Below are 15,240 nucleotides of genomic sequence, written 5' to 3'. Positions count from 1 at the left end.
CCAGAGCAATGGTTACATCATAGGCTTTACTGACCCATAGATCTGAGTTCGAATCCTGACAGGTCTGGGTGATACTGGGTCAATCACTTGACTTTCCTCAGTTCCATCTGTAGAATGGAGACTCTAAGGTCTTCTTCTTGGTGCTGTTGTGAGGATTAAATGAAATAGGGATGGGAAATGCTGAACACAGTGCCTGGGGCACAGAGCACCTTAATATCGTTAACCCCCAGTCTGGCCCAGTCTATGACTGGCTGCGGAAAGCATGGCTGTCCCTGTGCCACTGGGAGGACCCAGCTCCAAGCTCGAGTCCTGCCTGTGACTTATAACTCCTTCTCCTGAGTGTGTCACCCCTCATTCTTCAGAGGTAGTGATTGACACCCAAATTGACACACGCAGAAAAGGGTTGAGTCGATGAGCTGGATGAATCTATAAGCCAAAATTCCCATATACAGTAGTGTAATCAGTAAACAAGCATTTGGAGAAATGGTTACACTTAATTCCGTCCAAGGAATTAAAATGTTATGCCAACCACCTAAGGGGAAAAAAAAAGGTCTTATCAATGCTCAGTGCTGGTAGGGCTGGGCTGAAGGAATCATACACACAGAGAGTGCTTGTGACCATTCAAATTACAAATTTTGGGGACAATAGGACAATATGTTATTGCACCCTGATATCTATCCCGAGAAAGTAATCTTGAAGAAAGGAAGAGGTATAAGCAGAGATGTTTATTGCATCAGTGTCTATAACAGCAAAATCCTGGGGAACCTGTGAAGGACCCATAAGGCAATGGTGAGTCAAATCACGGTCATCTATGTAAAGCCAGCACTGTCAATGACAAAGGTCTCGTAGAAACACACAAGATGTTTATCATACTATACCTGGAATTTGCTCTATGCAACAGCTATGTTACGTTTGTGCAAGTGTGGGCGAGGACAGAAAGGTCAAAAGCAGAGAGTTGTGGTGGGGAGACTGTGGATTGCCTCTGATGCTCTTGTTGGACCCAGTCACTCTTCCTGAGTCACCCTCCAGGTGACCTGGAGAAGTCCCCTGATGTTGGGATTTCATGTCCAGAGTCCTTCCCCCGCAGGCTGTCCAGTCCCCGTGTCTCCTGCAGCCAGGTTAGCCCAGCGATTCCCCAAGGACAACTTCCATGCCAGCCTCAAGATACAAATACACATAATGGCCTCTTATCTGGCTCCAGGAAGCTGACTGGCCTTCACCAGGGACTTCCAGAAGGCCAAAACACTCCGATCTGGACTGGAACTTTCCCCCGAGTGCTGTCCAGCGTTAGCAGAGGCTGGTCTTGATCAATGGCTCCAGAGAGCACTTACTGTAGCAGCAAAGAGCCTGCATGAGAGGGAGGCTTAGTCCTTAGTCCTTATGGTGCTGATGGGAACCCTAACAAGTTAGGAACTTTGCCCGAGAAGTGTGCATTCTTCATACTCTTTTTCCCACAGGACCATTAGACTAAGTCAAGTCCTGGATGGAACCATTTCTGTCTGGAAGGAATGCCAGAGGGGCCCTTAAAGCAGCATGGAAAATATTCAGCTTCCCAGCTACCCTCTTCCTTGGATCCTCTTGGGTCTGGCTGAGGTCCTGTTGGTATCAGAGGCAGGATCTGCACTCCGATCCCACTCCGGTGTCTATCACAGATGGACTCTGACTTTGCCCAGCTGCTGAGAAGTCATGCATTCTCAATCAACACCCAACCCTGCCACCAAATCATGCTCTTACCACCTGAGTAACTTGAGTAGCTAGAGTGGACTTCCTGGCAGTGATTTCACCTTCATTGTCATTCATTTGTTCGACCGTCTATCCATCCATCCATCCATCCATTTCTTCTTCAATTATTAATTGGTCTATGCCAGACACTGTTCAGGGCACTAGGGATATGTCAGGGCAATGGTGACCCTGGGAATGGATAATAAGTGAATAAAGAAAAGACAAAAAGATCTATAAAGGAAATTGACTGAGGGTCCTTTTGTGGTGGAGAACAATGGGTAGGAGCAAAGCAAGAAGCAGGGTAAAGAGTCCCCCAGGCAGAAGAAATGGCTGAGCAGAGGGCTGAGGCAGGTGCTGCGTGCTGGGTGCTAGGTGCTGGGTGCTGGGTGAGTTCCAGACATTGCACCCCACTCCTCTTACTCCTCTTTCTTCTCTGTTTCTGTTTTCAGTCTCTCTCCATGTCGTTGATCACTTGGTTTTCATCCATATTTTGATGCTCGGCTGACTCTGTCTGAGTCTGGCCCTATTTCTCTCTGTCTCTGCTTTCTTCATCCCCCTGACTCCTTTCCTCTCCCTAAGTCTATCACCTTTGCTCAGCCTCTGCCTTTGTTGTTCTTCCTCCTGTTCCCTTAGTTCCTTTGGCTCTCTCTCCCTCCCCCCTTTGTCACCCTGTCTCCACCTGACTTTGGCTCCATCTCCCCACCCCCATACCCCATCACCACCACCACTTCCACTCCTGTGCTGCTGTGTCTTCCATTCCTGAGCAGAGGCCACTGGGAAACCCCTCTGAGTGATATTGCTCCTGACGGGGGAGACCTTGAAATCATTCCCATGGTACATCTCTGGGAGGTGTTAAGCTGGCAGTGTTTTGTCTGTACCTGAGAAAGACGGGTTTTTTAAAACAAATATATACATTCTCAGCAATCCAAGCATTTGTATTTTTCCATTGATCCATTACAACGTTGAGTGAGTATAAGCCTTCCCTGGGGCCTGGAGGGGAATTACAGAATGAGCCAGCTGCACTGGGGAAGGTGGTGGGGGTGGGGGGTGGGGGGTGCAGGGGGTGGAAATTCTTCCAAAGGGCAGGGCCAGACCCTGTGCTCCAAGGACCTGACAAAGGGGCCAAATTTGTAGAAAGGCAGAGATTACTTTTGTTGGGGGAGACAGAGGAAGCTTCATGGTGTCCAAGTGTCATCTCATCTGTGATCACCTTTTCCGGACTGCCTCCCCCAGCCCTACAGGGTGGTGACAGCTCACTGTCTTTGTCCCTGCTCCACAGTGTGTGGATGGCTAGTGTAGCTCCAGAACTCTGAAGGATTCCTCTTCCCCGCTGGACGTGACCTTGGAAAAAGCCAGTATGAGTTCCTCAGCTTCACACCCCCAGTGGCCATCTCTCAGCTTGTGTCCTGTCTGGCTGAGCCAGTTTCCAATTTAAATGCTCACTGGGCAGGGATAGGGGTCGGTCTATGCAAGTAACACGTGGTAGATGGCACGTAGGAAGCTGGGAAAGTGCTTTAGTTTCCTCATCTCTGGAATAGGGGTGTCAGGGAAACAGTGAAGGTGAAGTGCTTGAAACATTGAGTAAATGCACAGTGATGTGAGCTCACGATGCTTGTCACCAAGGCCTTGTCAGCATCAACAGTGTCACCAAACCCTTTAGGCTTGGGCGGCATACGGTGAACTGGCCATAGAGTCCTTGCTCTTTTTACTATGAATGGACAGGAGACTATGATTTTTGCTGCAAATGGCTAGTTTTGATCTGTGTGAATTCTTTTATTCTGCTATGTTCCCTCACACCCTAGGTGTCTATCCAGAGATAGCTGAAGAACTCAGGGACCTCCTTGGGCACAAAGGAGTGTGAGATCTTTCTTTCCTCTTGTCCGCTTTGTCTGGAAAGACCTCTCTGCTGTGTGGTTCCTTCCCTGCCTCCGGACTGGCCCGGGGCCGGTTCCTACTCCTCACTGGTCAGAGCAGAGCTAGACAGTCCTGTCTCTGTCTGAGCATTTCACACAGTGTTTTGGAATGCTCTACTGATTTTATTCTAGAACTTTCTTCCACTTCTCCTAAGTCTTTGCTTCACCATGAATAAAATGAGAGTGTGTTATGACTTGAAGGTGAAGAATCAATGAACAAACGCATGAAGTGTGCGCTGAGACTCATGGTCATCAGCTCTCCTCTGTCCTCCCCTGAGTGGGAACTTTTTTCTAGTACCATCAGATATGCTATTTCTCAGTTCCCTTTGAAATGGGTTAAATGCTGGTGTAAATCTCTAAACCCCAGCCCATCGATAGTTTTCTCTCAGCTGGTCGTCATGGCAGGCCAGCAAAGAAGAAGAGTTTAGAAGCTCATAGTTTCAGATGAAATTTACCTATGTTGATAACACATCGTGGTCATCACAGACCTCAGTTTTAATACTTGCAACCAACAGCAAGAATGATCTGTATTTTCAAACATGTTTCTAAGTGGTGTCTTCTCATTGACACAATAATATTCCCGGACACTAGTACACTGCAAAATGAGCTTTCCTGCCTTCGCAATCCAAGATTGTGAATTTGGAAGTTACAGTTAAACATTTTAAAGCCCAGTCAAAATAAAATCTAGCTGCGCTTCTAGCCTCTGGGAAAAGCCAATGTACTTTGTAGTGTTCATATCCTACTCTACCTGTCTTTTCTTTTCTTTTTTTTAAAGCTCACTAATGGTTGCGTGCTTTTCTTTCCCTTTTTTAAAAATATTTTTTATTGTTATTCAATTACAACTGTCCCAGTTTTTCTTCCATGGCCTCCTCTGTCTAGTCCACCCCCCACTCCTACGGCCGGTCCCCATGCTGTTGCCTGTGTCCATGGGCCATTCATACACGTTCTTTGACCAGTCCTTCCCCTTCTTCCCACCGTGAATGGCGGTGGAGTGGGAACTCTTCAAGGGAGAAAATTCTCTTTGATTCATCTGTGAAGACCTAGAACTGGCTGCCCAAGGTGGTAGCAGCTACAGACCATGTGTGGTGTGGCTGTTGAGTGCTTGAAATGCGGCTAGTCCAACCAAGCAGAATTGCATGTGTAAAATGCATGCTGAATTTTGGAGATTTAGGGTGAAAAGCAGAATGCGAAATAACTGGTTAGTATTTTTATGTTGGTTCATGTGGAATTGAGGATATTTTGGGTAGGGTGAGTTAAATAGAACTAGTAAAAATGGTCAATTTAGTTGTGTTTTATGTTAAAGTAAATGTATAAAATGTATGAAAATGCTTATACTAGTGTATAACAAAATAATTGTTAAATAACACAATTATTCCTTAAATTGATTTTATTTACCTCTTTTTTAAGCTTTTAATATGGCTACCAGAAAACTTAAAAGTACTTCCGTGGCTCATGTTACAGCTGTATTTTACAGTGTCGCCCGACAACATGGTAAAGAACCTGATTAGCACCAGTAAGCAGTACATGTGGATGGTGTGGGCAGATGGATGGATAAATGAAGGAGAAAATAAAAATAAGTGACTGGGTAGACAAACAAATGAATTAATAAACGGACAAATGAACAGAAGGATATAGATGTAGAGAAGGATGGCTGGATACATGAATGGAAGGAGGAATGAATAGAATTAATGGCAGAATGAAAGAACGGCCAGACATAAAAAAAATGATAAATTGGTGGGTAGGTAAATTACTAAAAAGATTAAATCAGGAAGTCCCTAAGCACACACACACACATACATACGGAAAGAGTAGATGCCTTGGGACACCAGGACTTGACTTTGACAAGGAGGCCTATTCTTCTTCCTGGGCTCATGGTGTGCAAGCCTTTGACCAAGAAGAAAGGTTTACCCTTGCTCTTGGGGAATTTATTATTTTAATTGTTAGCCTTCATCGGAGGTTATTGGAATTTTTCCCCCTTAGACAGTTAATATCACTTGTAAATTATTTGTCACATCGTTGTAATTCTATCCAGATCCTTAACTTTCTAATCATGCATCTTTTATGGGGTCTCTTTTAAAGAAGCACTATAATTACATGCCAAGGGTCCCAGTAAATTTTATCAGGCCATAAAATATTATACTTTAATTATTTGGAAGGGGAAGAAAGCAAATGTTCCATCTGCAAACTGGGGATCAATACCGCGGGGCTCAGGGTGGCACAGGCAGCTGCCGACACCCTCCTCTTCCTGGGGTCCCTCCCAGAGCTCGTCCTGCCAGCCCCAGTGCTGTTTGCACAGTGCAGTGGGGCCCAGAGTGGGACGAGTGATGCCCCTTTCTGGATTTTCTGGTGGGCGCTGGGCCATTAACACGCTTCAAAGTGTACATCCTTGAAGTGGCCTCACGATGCACAGAAAGTCCAAGAGACGGTTGGGGAGGATGCTGTTACTCCACACCTTTCACAGGTGACAAACCTTTGACGCAAAGGGCAACTAGAGATGGGGCTCTGACTTCGCCCTTCCGACTCTGTGGTGAAGTTTTTCCCTCGCGCTTGCCACTATGAACTCAAACCGGAGAACAGAGAGGTACTCGGTGGGGTTTCAGAGTCTCAGTGGTTTGAAAGCAGAAATGCTATGGCACCAGGGCATTGCATTCAGCATTCTATTCACTGAAATACAGATGTTAGCTAGGTTTCCACCATGTGCCAGTCCCTGGGGCTGGACCACAGCCACAAACATGGACGAGTCAATGGGGCTTGTTCACTTAGATCGTGGAAATGGTATCTGTGATAAGCGCTAAGAAGAGGGATGTTAAAAGCTTAAAAGCAGTGGCTTTTAATGAGTTGGGGAGGTCAGAGAAGGTCTTCCTGAGAAAATAAGTGATTTGCTCTCTGAAGGCTAGCTGGGAGTTAACTAGGTAAACAGAGGAGGGAGACTTGTTTTAGGTGGAGGGAATAGCATAGGCAAAGGGCCTGTGGTAGGAAGGCCCGGAAAGTAATCCAGGGTGGCCAGAGCAGAGTTACTGGCGGGAGACTGAGACAAGGCTTGGTGCGGTGTCAGGGGCCACATCACATGAGGCCTAGCGAGCTTCTGGTTTTTATTTTAGGAGCATTGACGTTTCAGGCAAAGGTTTAGGTGAGGAAAAAGAAAAGGGCCAAAAAGCAGTGCAGGCAAGGGAAGCCTTGGTTCAGAAGGGAGGGGTAGAGCTCTAAGCACAGGGGTAAATTCAAGAACAGAAGTCAGGCAGGGAACGGTGAGTAATCCCCACTCATCCCTCTGGGGCTTGACTTAGATGTCATTTCCTTGCGGAGACCTCCCATGACCCCCAACTGGGCTAGGTCCCCCACCCCCAAAGACTGGTCCCCCACCCCCAAAGAGTGGTCCCCACCCGTCACTTCCCCTTTCATAATGCACAACACTGTTACTGCCATGTCTTACTTAATGGTCTCTTCCCCTCACTGGATGTGGGCCCCATCCATGAGGGCTGGGAATAGGGGTGTCTAGATCGCTGCTAGCTACCCTACCCCCGGCCCAGGACTTGGCCTAGAACCGGCAGGCAACAGGCAGAGCTGAATGAGCATATCATTGAATGGAGCACCCAGGAGAGGTGGAATTTATCAGGGGCATGTTTCCCTGCTATTGACCCCCACCCCGTCCCTCCCTCTCTTCCTCCCTTATTCACTTCCTTTTTTTGCCCTAAAGCTGAACTCCTCCAAGTGCTGGCTCAGAGGCTGTCATCTGAAAGAAACGATGAACACAGGAGAACGTTTCTTAGCTCTGATCTGAAAGAATTGATTTCCCCAGAAGGACTGCCATGCATACGTTCATTACACAGATGAACTACCTTGTTTCAAGAGGTAAGAGGACTTGGTCAAGGCTGCTCAGAAGGAAGATGACAGAGCATTTATGAAACTCCTCCATGTCACCCCCTTAGAGTGACTCATCCTGTTACGGCTAATTATCTCAGGGTGAACTCTTTTTGGTGAACCTTGTGGTTACAGGCTGGTGAAATCCCCAGCAAACGTTGCTGCTTAAAGAAAGTTGTGTTTAATATTATCACCAATAATAATAATAATATGCTGATGGTAGCTAGCATTTATGCCAGGAACATCCCCAGTCTTTTATAGCAGGGGTCTGCCCTGCTATAAATAGGCCAAATCCTATTTTTGTAAACCAGGTTTTATTGGTACCAGCCAATGCCAAGTCGCTGATAGGTGTGTCTGTGGCTGCTTTCCTGATGCGATGGCAGAACGGAGGAGCTGTGACAGAAACCGTGTGGCCCTCGAATCCTCAGATAGTCGCTATCTGGCCCCTACCAAAAGGCTTGTTAGTCCCAATCCCTGCTTTATCTTCATCATTGCGGCATGGTGACCTAGGTCTTGTCATGTCCATTTTACAGAGAACAAAACTGAGGCTCAGACAGGACAAGTAGGTTTCTGGAGGCTTCACAGAGACCGGAACCCGGAGATTCTGTCTTCACAACTTGTGATCTTTCCTCATGTGCTCTACTGGACATGACCTGACCTTGAGGAGAAGGCAGGTGACCAATTTCTAACAGATTCTAGAAGCCCAAAGTCTGAGCGCTCCAGCAGCATTTTCTTTCAGGGCAAATGCTCTGGCTACCCATTGGTTCCTAAAGATACCCTTTGATGAGTAACTGAAAACAACAGCGAAATCATTTACTTTGCTCTCAAACCTGCAGTCTGAGCCAAGTTTGGAAGGGGCAGCTGCTTTCCACACCGCATCAGCCGGACAGTTCCAGTGGGGCTAAGGATGGACTTCCAGGATGACTGTGGCTCTGCTTCCCCACCGCAGGACCCTCTCCACAGCATGTCTTGGGCTGCCGTGCAGCACGGTGGCTGGGTTCCCAGAGGGAGCGTCCTAAGAAGCAGGGGGTGGAGTTTGCCAATTTCTTAAAGCCGAGGCCTGGAACGTGCACAGGGCCACTTCTGCTATGGGCATTGGCCCAGGTGTCCCAACGCTGCTCAGATTCAAGGAAGGGCACAGGGTTACCATCTCTCAGTGAGAGAAATGTCAAAGAATTTTGAGGCCATATTGAAAAAAACCCACATCAAATCTTCGTATTTATCTTAGGGGCCCCTTGGATTATCACTTGGGTTCTCGTTAGGGTGACCTGATCATCTCCACTCAAACTCGGAGACACTAAGAGAATGAAAGGGAATGCCACAAGTAATAAGACCAGGCAATGAGTGCAAAACCAAACTCTCCCAGACAAACCAGGTGTATAGTCGTCCCATCCCTGGAGGCAGTGATTAATGTCCCATTGATGTGCCCAGGTCACCTTGGGAAGGTTGTATGAAGATCACTGTGTTCTGTTTAAGTATGAAACACAGTTGAGAGAATCTGAATATGCCGTTTTAGAATAAAGAGTCGTCTTTCGCCTATGTGTGCCATCCTTAGTTATCTGGAAAAGTCTCTGCTTCCCTGAGTTTTCCAGTTAGCCACACTGGGCCTGTGACATAAGGCCCCTCAGACACACAGCACCCCAAATGCTACTGGCTGTGGCTGCCCTGGTCTCCCTGCTGAGGGAGGGCTCATTCCGTGCTTGGCTCAGTGCTAGATCCTGGAAATGCAGAGAGAGAGGTAAGACGCCATCCTTTCTTGCAGGTACAAACAGAGCAGTATTGTGGGAGCCCCCCAAAACCAGGTAAATGAGAAAATCCAGGAAGTTTACACAGAGAAGATGACATTCAGGCAGGATGGTTTATTTATTTACTTATTTTTAGAAATATCTTTTTTTTTTTTTAATGCAAATACTGTTCTGATCACTCATGGTCCAAGAACGTTCAAATAATAAACCAAAATGAAACAGATGACTGGTCTTCGAACATTACAGCCCACGACGCCCCGCTTGCCTGTGATCTCGCCGACGTAAAACCACATCTGCACCTCAGTGGCCACCAAACCATTCGGCAGAGCTTCCTCAAGTGTGAGCTGTTTGAAGCCACCAGTCTGAGCGCTGTGGGCTCTCTTTTCACAAGCTCTGAGTAGCTGTAGGATCTCAGCAGGGGTTGGAGGAATCAGCTCAACCTTGGCATAGGGCCAAAATGTGGCCACTCGAGGTTTCAAGGGGGTCACAACCACACTGACCAGCACTAGGGCCTTCTCTACAAGGCAATGGGCAAATTGGGCCATGGTTGCAGGATGGAAAATCTGAGGCCCTTCCAGCCAGTTGAACATCTTATTTATTTATTTATTTATTTATTTATATTATCTAGTATGTCTCAGGCATCTTGCAAAATGTTCACATGCACCATCTCATTTAATATTTAGAGAAACCTCAGAGAGGTGGATGGTATTACCATCCCCATTTTACAGACCAGAGAACTGAGGCTTGGAGAGCTGAAGTAACTCACTTAAGTCTCTACAGGTAGCAAGCAGCAGAAGCAGAACAGGTACTAGGAATGGAAGGAGGAGAGACGAGTTGGAATTTGTAAAACTTTAAAGAAGGAGCGGGCATTTCAGGCAGGAAACTAGCCCCTGTAAGGACAGACAGGTGGTGCAGGGCTTGGGAAACCTGGGGAATAGATGGTCATTGGGTGTTTCTGGAGCATTGTTGGGGTGCAGGGGGTGTAGTGAGGGTGTGGCTAGGAAAGGAGTTTGCAACACAGAGGGCTTGGCGTTTTTCTCTCAGGAACTGGGGCTCCTTCTGAGTGTTGAAGGGAGTGGACCAACACCAGCCATCCTGAGCTTGGGTCTCTTGCTATTCTGGTGTGAGCCATGGACCAGAAGCACCACCCAGGAGTTGCTTAGGGATGCAGCATCTCAGGCCAACTGAATCAGAAGCTGCATGTTAACAAGATCCCCAGGTGGTTCTTCTGCCCTTGGACACTTGGAAGCACTGACCTAGCACACTGCAGCCCAGAGTTTGTAACTTTACATCATGTTTGCTCACAGTCAAGACCTTCTGCTGATAGTTTCCCATTCTGAAAACCTGAGTGATGGCTTACAAGAGATTTAGGGGAGGATCTGAGGTCAGTAACATCAATGACTGTAATCCATTCATTATATTTCCCCCTGGTTGTTCTATTGACTCTATAGCCTGGACCGTCTGTGGTAAAATCAGACCCAGCCATGGTTCCCAGCCACCCCCTCCACAAACTGAGCCATCCAGCTCAATGGCACAATTCTGTGGGCCACTGGTTAGCACCACAGGTCATAGAGCCCTGATACCCTGAGAGTCCCTTACATGATGGACTCGGTGCTGGCCCCTGGGAGCAGGGACAGAGATAAATAGATTCCCTGGCCTGTCCACTTCACTTAATGAGTAGCCCCGACTAAAAGGGAGGGTGATGTGGACGTTTCACCAGGGCAGTGTTTGCTCTGGCTGAGACTCGGGGCCCAGGGCCTGAAGTTGAACCCTTTGATGGTCATATTCTCTGCTTGCTAGTGGATGTTCGGGGGCAGAAGTGAGGGTAGACTCTGTGTGTGCTTGTATGTGCATGTGCATGTGTGACTCTAAAAGGCTTAGGTTGCAGCGATGTTGGTCATCACGTTTTTCTCCTCATTGTCAGGGAATCTTAACTGATGTCGGAAGCGCTGGTGATGCTTACAATGGGAACTGCCCAGGTATGTCCATCTTTCCTTCTTCCTCCCTGATCTTTTCCATGAACATTTCCTCCTCCATGCTGAATGGGGAGGAGCGGAGCGGTGTTTGGTGGTAGGGAGAGCAGAACTGGCCCCGGGCCTGCAGAAGCTCACAGTTTGGTAGAAAGAAGGACAGAAGACAAGTAAAGGATGAGGCAGGTGCTGTGTTTTGAAGAGAGTGGGACATAGTCAGTGCTGGGGGAACAAGAAGAGGGACCTCTGGTTCCAAGTGGAAGACAGCTCTGCCCTTCCCCATCTTACGCCTTTGTAAAGATGCCGCAGCCTCTTGGTTCCTCAGAGGGTTAGTCCATGTCAGAGTTCTGCTAATTTTCCCTTTCAGAGTTTGAATGAGGATTAGACAATGTAGGTGGAAGTATCCAGCCGAGGATGTAGCACATGACTGGTATTCATAGACTCCTGGCCCCTAACCTCTGACTCCAAGCTGGGCCAGCCATTCTGGTTCACCACGAGTAAAAAACCAAAGGGACTGGCTTTATTTCACAAACCACACTTGTCCTGAGCTCCTTCCTGTCTCGCAGGGAAGTGACTTTTGTCGCGTGCAAGAAGATACATGTGATGATGGCGTACCCCAGGCAACCAGAGGGATCTTGCAAAATGTAAGATTCCCTCATGCTGCAGAAGAATGGAAGGGAGAGAGGAAGTGGGACCCCTCCTTCTTGTACTGGGAAGCTGTGCTGGCTTTGGCATCTTGACGCTGTTCTTACAAAGATTGCTTCTGAGTGGTTTAGGGACTTGCCCTGAAAGTCTTTTTTCCTCTCCTTTTCCTTTTCCTTCTTCCCCTTCCTCTTTTCCTCTTTAACAACATACCTTGGGAAATAGTGGCCCCATATCTGCTCCATTGGGCTTGGCAGGAAGGCTGGGCAGGTGACGGAGAACATGGGGCAGTGTTCCCAAGAGAGCAATAGGCATGGGGCTTGTTCACAGAATCACAGAAACTCCAGACACCTGGTATGAAGAGGGCTTAGGCCCAGTAGAGAGGGTGGGAGTTTGGGCCCCCATTCTTCCTCCTGGTGGCCAGACTCTACTCATTCTCAAATGCTCAGCTCAGAGGTATTTTCCCCTGAAAGTCTGATTTTCTTGACATCAGCAAGGTCTTTTGTCTTAGCAGCAAGTGATGACTAAGCCTTCCTGGGGGCAGCCAGTTCTCTGCTGTCCTTTGAAGGGAGGGTGAGTAATGGGTGTACTTCTGCATTGTGGCACAGTACCCCCCTGGGGTGACCCATGCCACTCACTCACAGTGCCCACACATATGCATACCCACCAGTACATGCACACTGACTTCCACCAATCTACACACTTGCACACAACACACAGGTGGAGGCACCTGCACCACTCGGCTCACACTGCCCTCCACAACCATGGCCTTCTCACCGACTCCATTAGGGAGCTTTATTGCCTGAGCTCTCAGGTGTTTGTAGACCTGACATTGTAAGTGACTGAGTGGGCCTTTTGGTGACACTTCCATAAAACCTCATAAATCGCCTCTGTGCAAAGTCGTATGCACATTTTAATTTTCCTCAATAAATACACACATTCTTATTTCCTAACAGCTCCAGCCTTGGCTGAGCGCCCAACCCAGGGGTCCAATTCCTGCACATTTGGCCAGGATATGTTGTGGACAAGAATGGGGACCACTGTGCTAGTTGTTTGAGGCTCAAGACATCCTCAGGGATTTGAGGTGATAGAGGCCTGATTTGAATGAGAGTTACGGGTCATCTTACCCAATTGCAAGTTATACTCCTCCCCTTGCAAACGACTCACTGTTCCCTTGTTCATTTATTCCAGCCAAACTCTTTTTAACCAAGGTTTTAGGCAAGAGCTACTATTAAGCCAGTTTTCAAACATGGAAGCTGAGGTCAAGACCAGGGCCTGGGAATATGCATTTAAATAATACCCTAGCTCATCTGATAGAGGTGGTATTGGTCACACTTTGAGCATGCAGGTCTTTTGCGATTTTGATTTGGGTCTCAAAATATAACCATAATTTCCCCTTTCTTAAAATAAACGTATCTTGGAAACAATAACTTTGAAAAACACAAGGAGCAATTTCAAGAACAAACTTTGGAATTGACCCCCCCCAGAGAGGCCAGCTTTCTGTCACCTCCCACAGCTGGTGCAGCAGCCATCACCTCCCCTGGCTTTGCTATGACTTTGATGCACTGTCTCTTGCTTCTCTTTGAGAAATAGTTTTGTTATTTACAAGTTGATGCATCTTTACCCTGTACAAAGCTCTTCTCATCTCCAGTTTATGGACTAGGAAGCAGAGATGTCAAGCTTTGGCAGAGCCTGGATTACGAAGCTAGCTCTCTGACCTGCAGTAGGCCCCGTGTCCCCCACACAATGTTGCCCAAACCCTAAGTGCTGTCAGAAGGGGGTGAGCTTCCAGGGGGCCAGAAGGATGTGTTAAGGGTCCCAAGGTTGCAGCACACATTCCCTTGCTATGTGATTTCATGGGATGGAGAGAAGGCAGACAAGACAGGTGAAGACTGGGGGCAGGGATAGGAGAGTCTCTTACTAAGTGCTATTTTGTGCTAGCAAGTAATACGAATTAGGTACCATGTTAGGAGCAGCGGAGTTGAAATATACAACAAAAGAGAACCTTTTTCTCTGAGGCTTTTAAAGTTAAAAGCTTGCTGAAGTAGAAGAGGGGGAAGTATAGAGCTCACATCATTGCTTTGATTTGGTATTCTGGGAGGTCCATTACCAAGGAGCCATCAATAGTCCATGATGGCCACAGAGAAGAAGAGAGAATGGGCCACAGGAGAGCCCCATTGGCGCTGATGCTTTTGCTTCTGTCTGTGGGTCCCCCCAGTTATGCCATCAGTAAGTGGGACCAAATAAGTCCTTGCCTCTGGGAAATGCCTGCTGAGTGGGGTGTTGGAGCACATGCATTCAGCCGTCACTTACAGATTCTGTGGTCATCGAGAGGCTTCCAGAATACTCTATGAGAAAGATATTGACATTACCCTGACTTTTCTGACCTAACCATGCACAATCAGAAGCTCTGGGTAATGCAGCATGTTCTCTAAAGCCTGGGTCTCCCTGATTCCTATTAGTCTTGCTCCCTACTTCCTGCTTTGCTCCAATGAAATGTCACCCAGGAATCTCTTGGCACTTCTGTCAACTGCAGGTCTGTATCTCTCAACCAAATAGCCATGGCAGCAAGGATGAAGGTTTTACGTGGGTTCAGTGACATGAACTCCCATTCACAAAGCTTGATGTGGCTAAAGCAACTGTCTGGTGCTCTACCTGCCAATAGGATCAACCAACTCTGAGTCCTTAATATGGCACCAATCCCCAGGGAGCTAGCCTGGTAACAGGGTGGTCACATTGAATTGTTTCTATCTTAGAAGGAGCAGTGCTTTGTTCTCATTAGAATAGACACTTGCTCTGGATATGGATTTGCCTTCTCTGCCTGCCTTGCTTATGCCAAACCCAGCATGAATTCACAGAAGGCCTTGTTCACCATCACAGTGGTCCACATGGCATTACCTCTGACCAAGAAGTCACTTGACAGAGAATAACCATCACCAATGAGTTCATACCCATTAAATTCACTGGCCTTGCAATGTTCTCCATCTCCCTTATCAGCTGACCCGATAGAAATTCTGGAATAAGTTTTCTGAAGACCCTTTATGGCACTATCTGGGTGGCAGCAATTTGCGGGGCTGGTGAGTAATAATGTCCTCCAGTAACGGCACTGTGCCAGTGACCAAAATGACACTGGTTTTCTCCACAGCCAGGTGGGGGGATGAGCTCCTCTTACATCCACCCCAATGATCCAAGAGCAAAAGTTTTGCATCCTGCTCCTATGAGTTTAAGTTCTCTTGATCTAGAAGATTTAGAGCCCAAGGGAGAGGTGCTCTCATGCAGAGGCCACAGCCATGGGTCATTCAGATGGAAGTCAAGACTGGCTCCCGGCCCCTTTGGATGCCTCATGCCAGGGAAGCCACAAGGAAGGGAGCTCCTGTGCTGGCTGGC

The 15,240-nt window shown here is 47.6% G+C and overlaps 1 protein-coding gene across 1 annotated transcript; it reads right to left on the bottom strand.

Annotated features, from left to right (window-relative positions):
* Window positions 1-9,376: 9,376 nt before the first annotated feature.
* On the bottom strand, window positions 9,377-9,786 carry LOC114506120 (ATP synthase subunit g, mitochondrial-like). Its single transcript, XM_028523616.2, has one exon. It carries the CDS (start codon window positions 9,784-9,786, stop codon window positions 9,421-9,423), a length of 366 nt encoding a protein of 121 aa, XP_028379417.1. The 3' UTR covers window positions 9,377-9,420.
* Between the last annotated feature and the right edge of the window lie 5,454 nt (window positions 9,787-15,240).

The sequence above is a fragment of the Phyllostomus discolor genome, chromosome 9, assembly GCF_004126475.2.
Source record: "Phyllostomus discolor isolate MPI-MPIP mPhyDis1 chromosome 9, mPhyDis1.pri.v3, whole genome shotgun sequence".
NCBI lineage: Eukaryota > Metazoa > Chordata > Mammalia > Chiroptera > Phyllostomidae > Phyllostomus > Phyllostomus discolor.
This window is presented reverse-complemented; position numbering and strand designations above follow the sequence as displayed.

Coding starts and splice junctions, on each gene's coding strand:
- LOC114506120 (XM_028523616.2), bottom strand. CDS start 9,786: ATGGCCCAATTTGCCCATTGCCTTGTAGAGAAGGCCCTAGTGCTGGTC.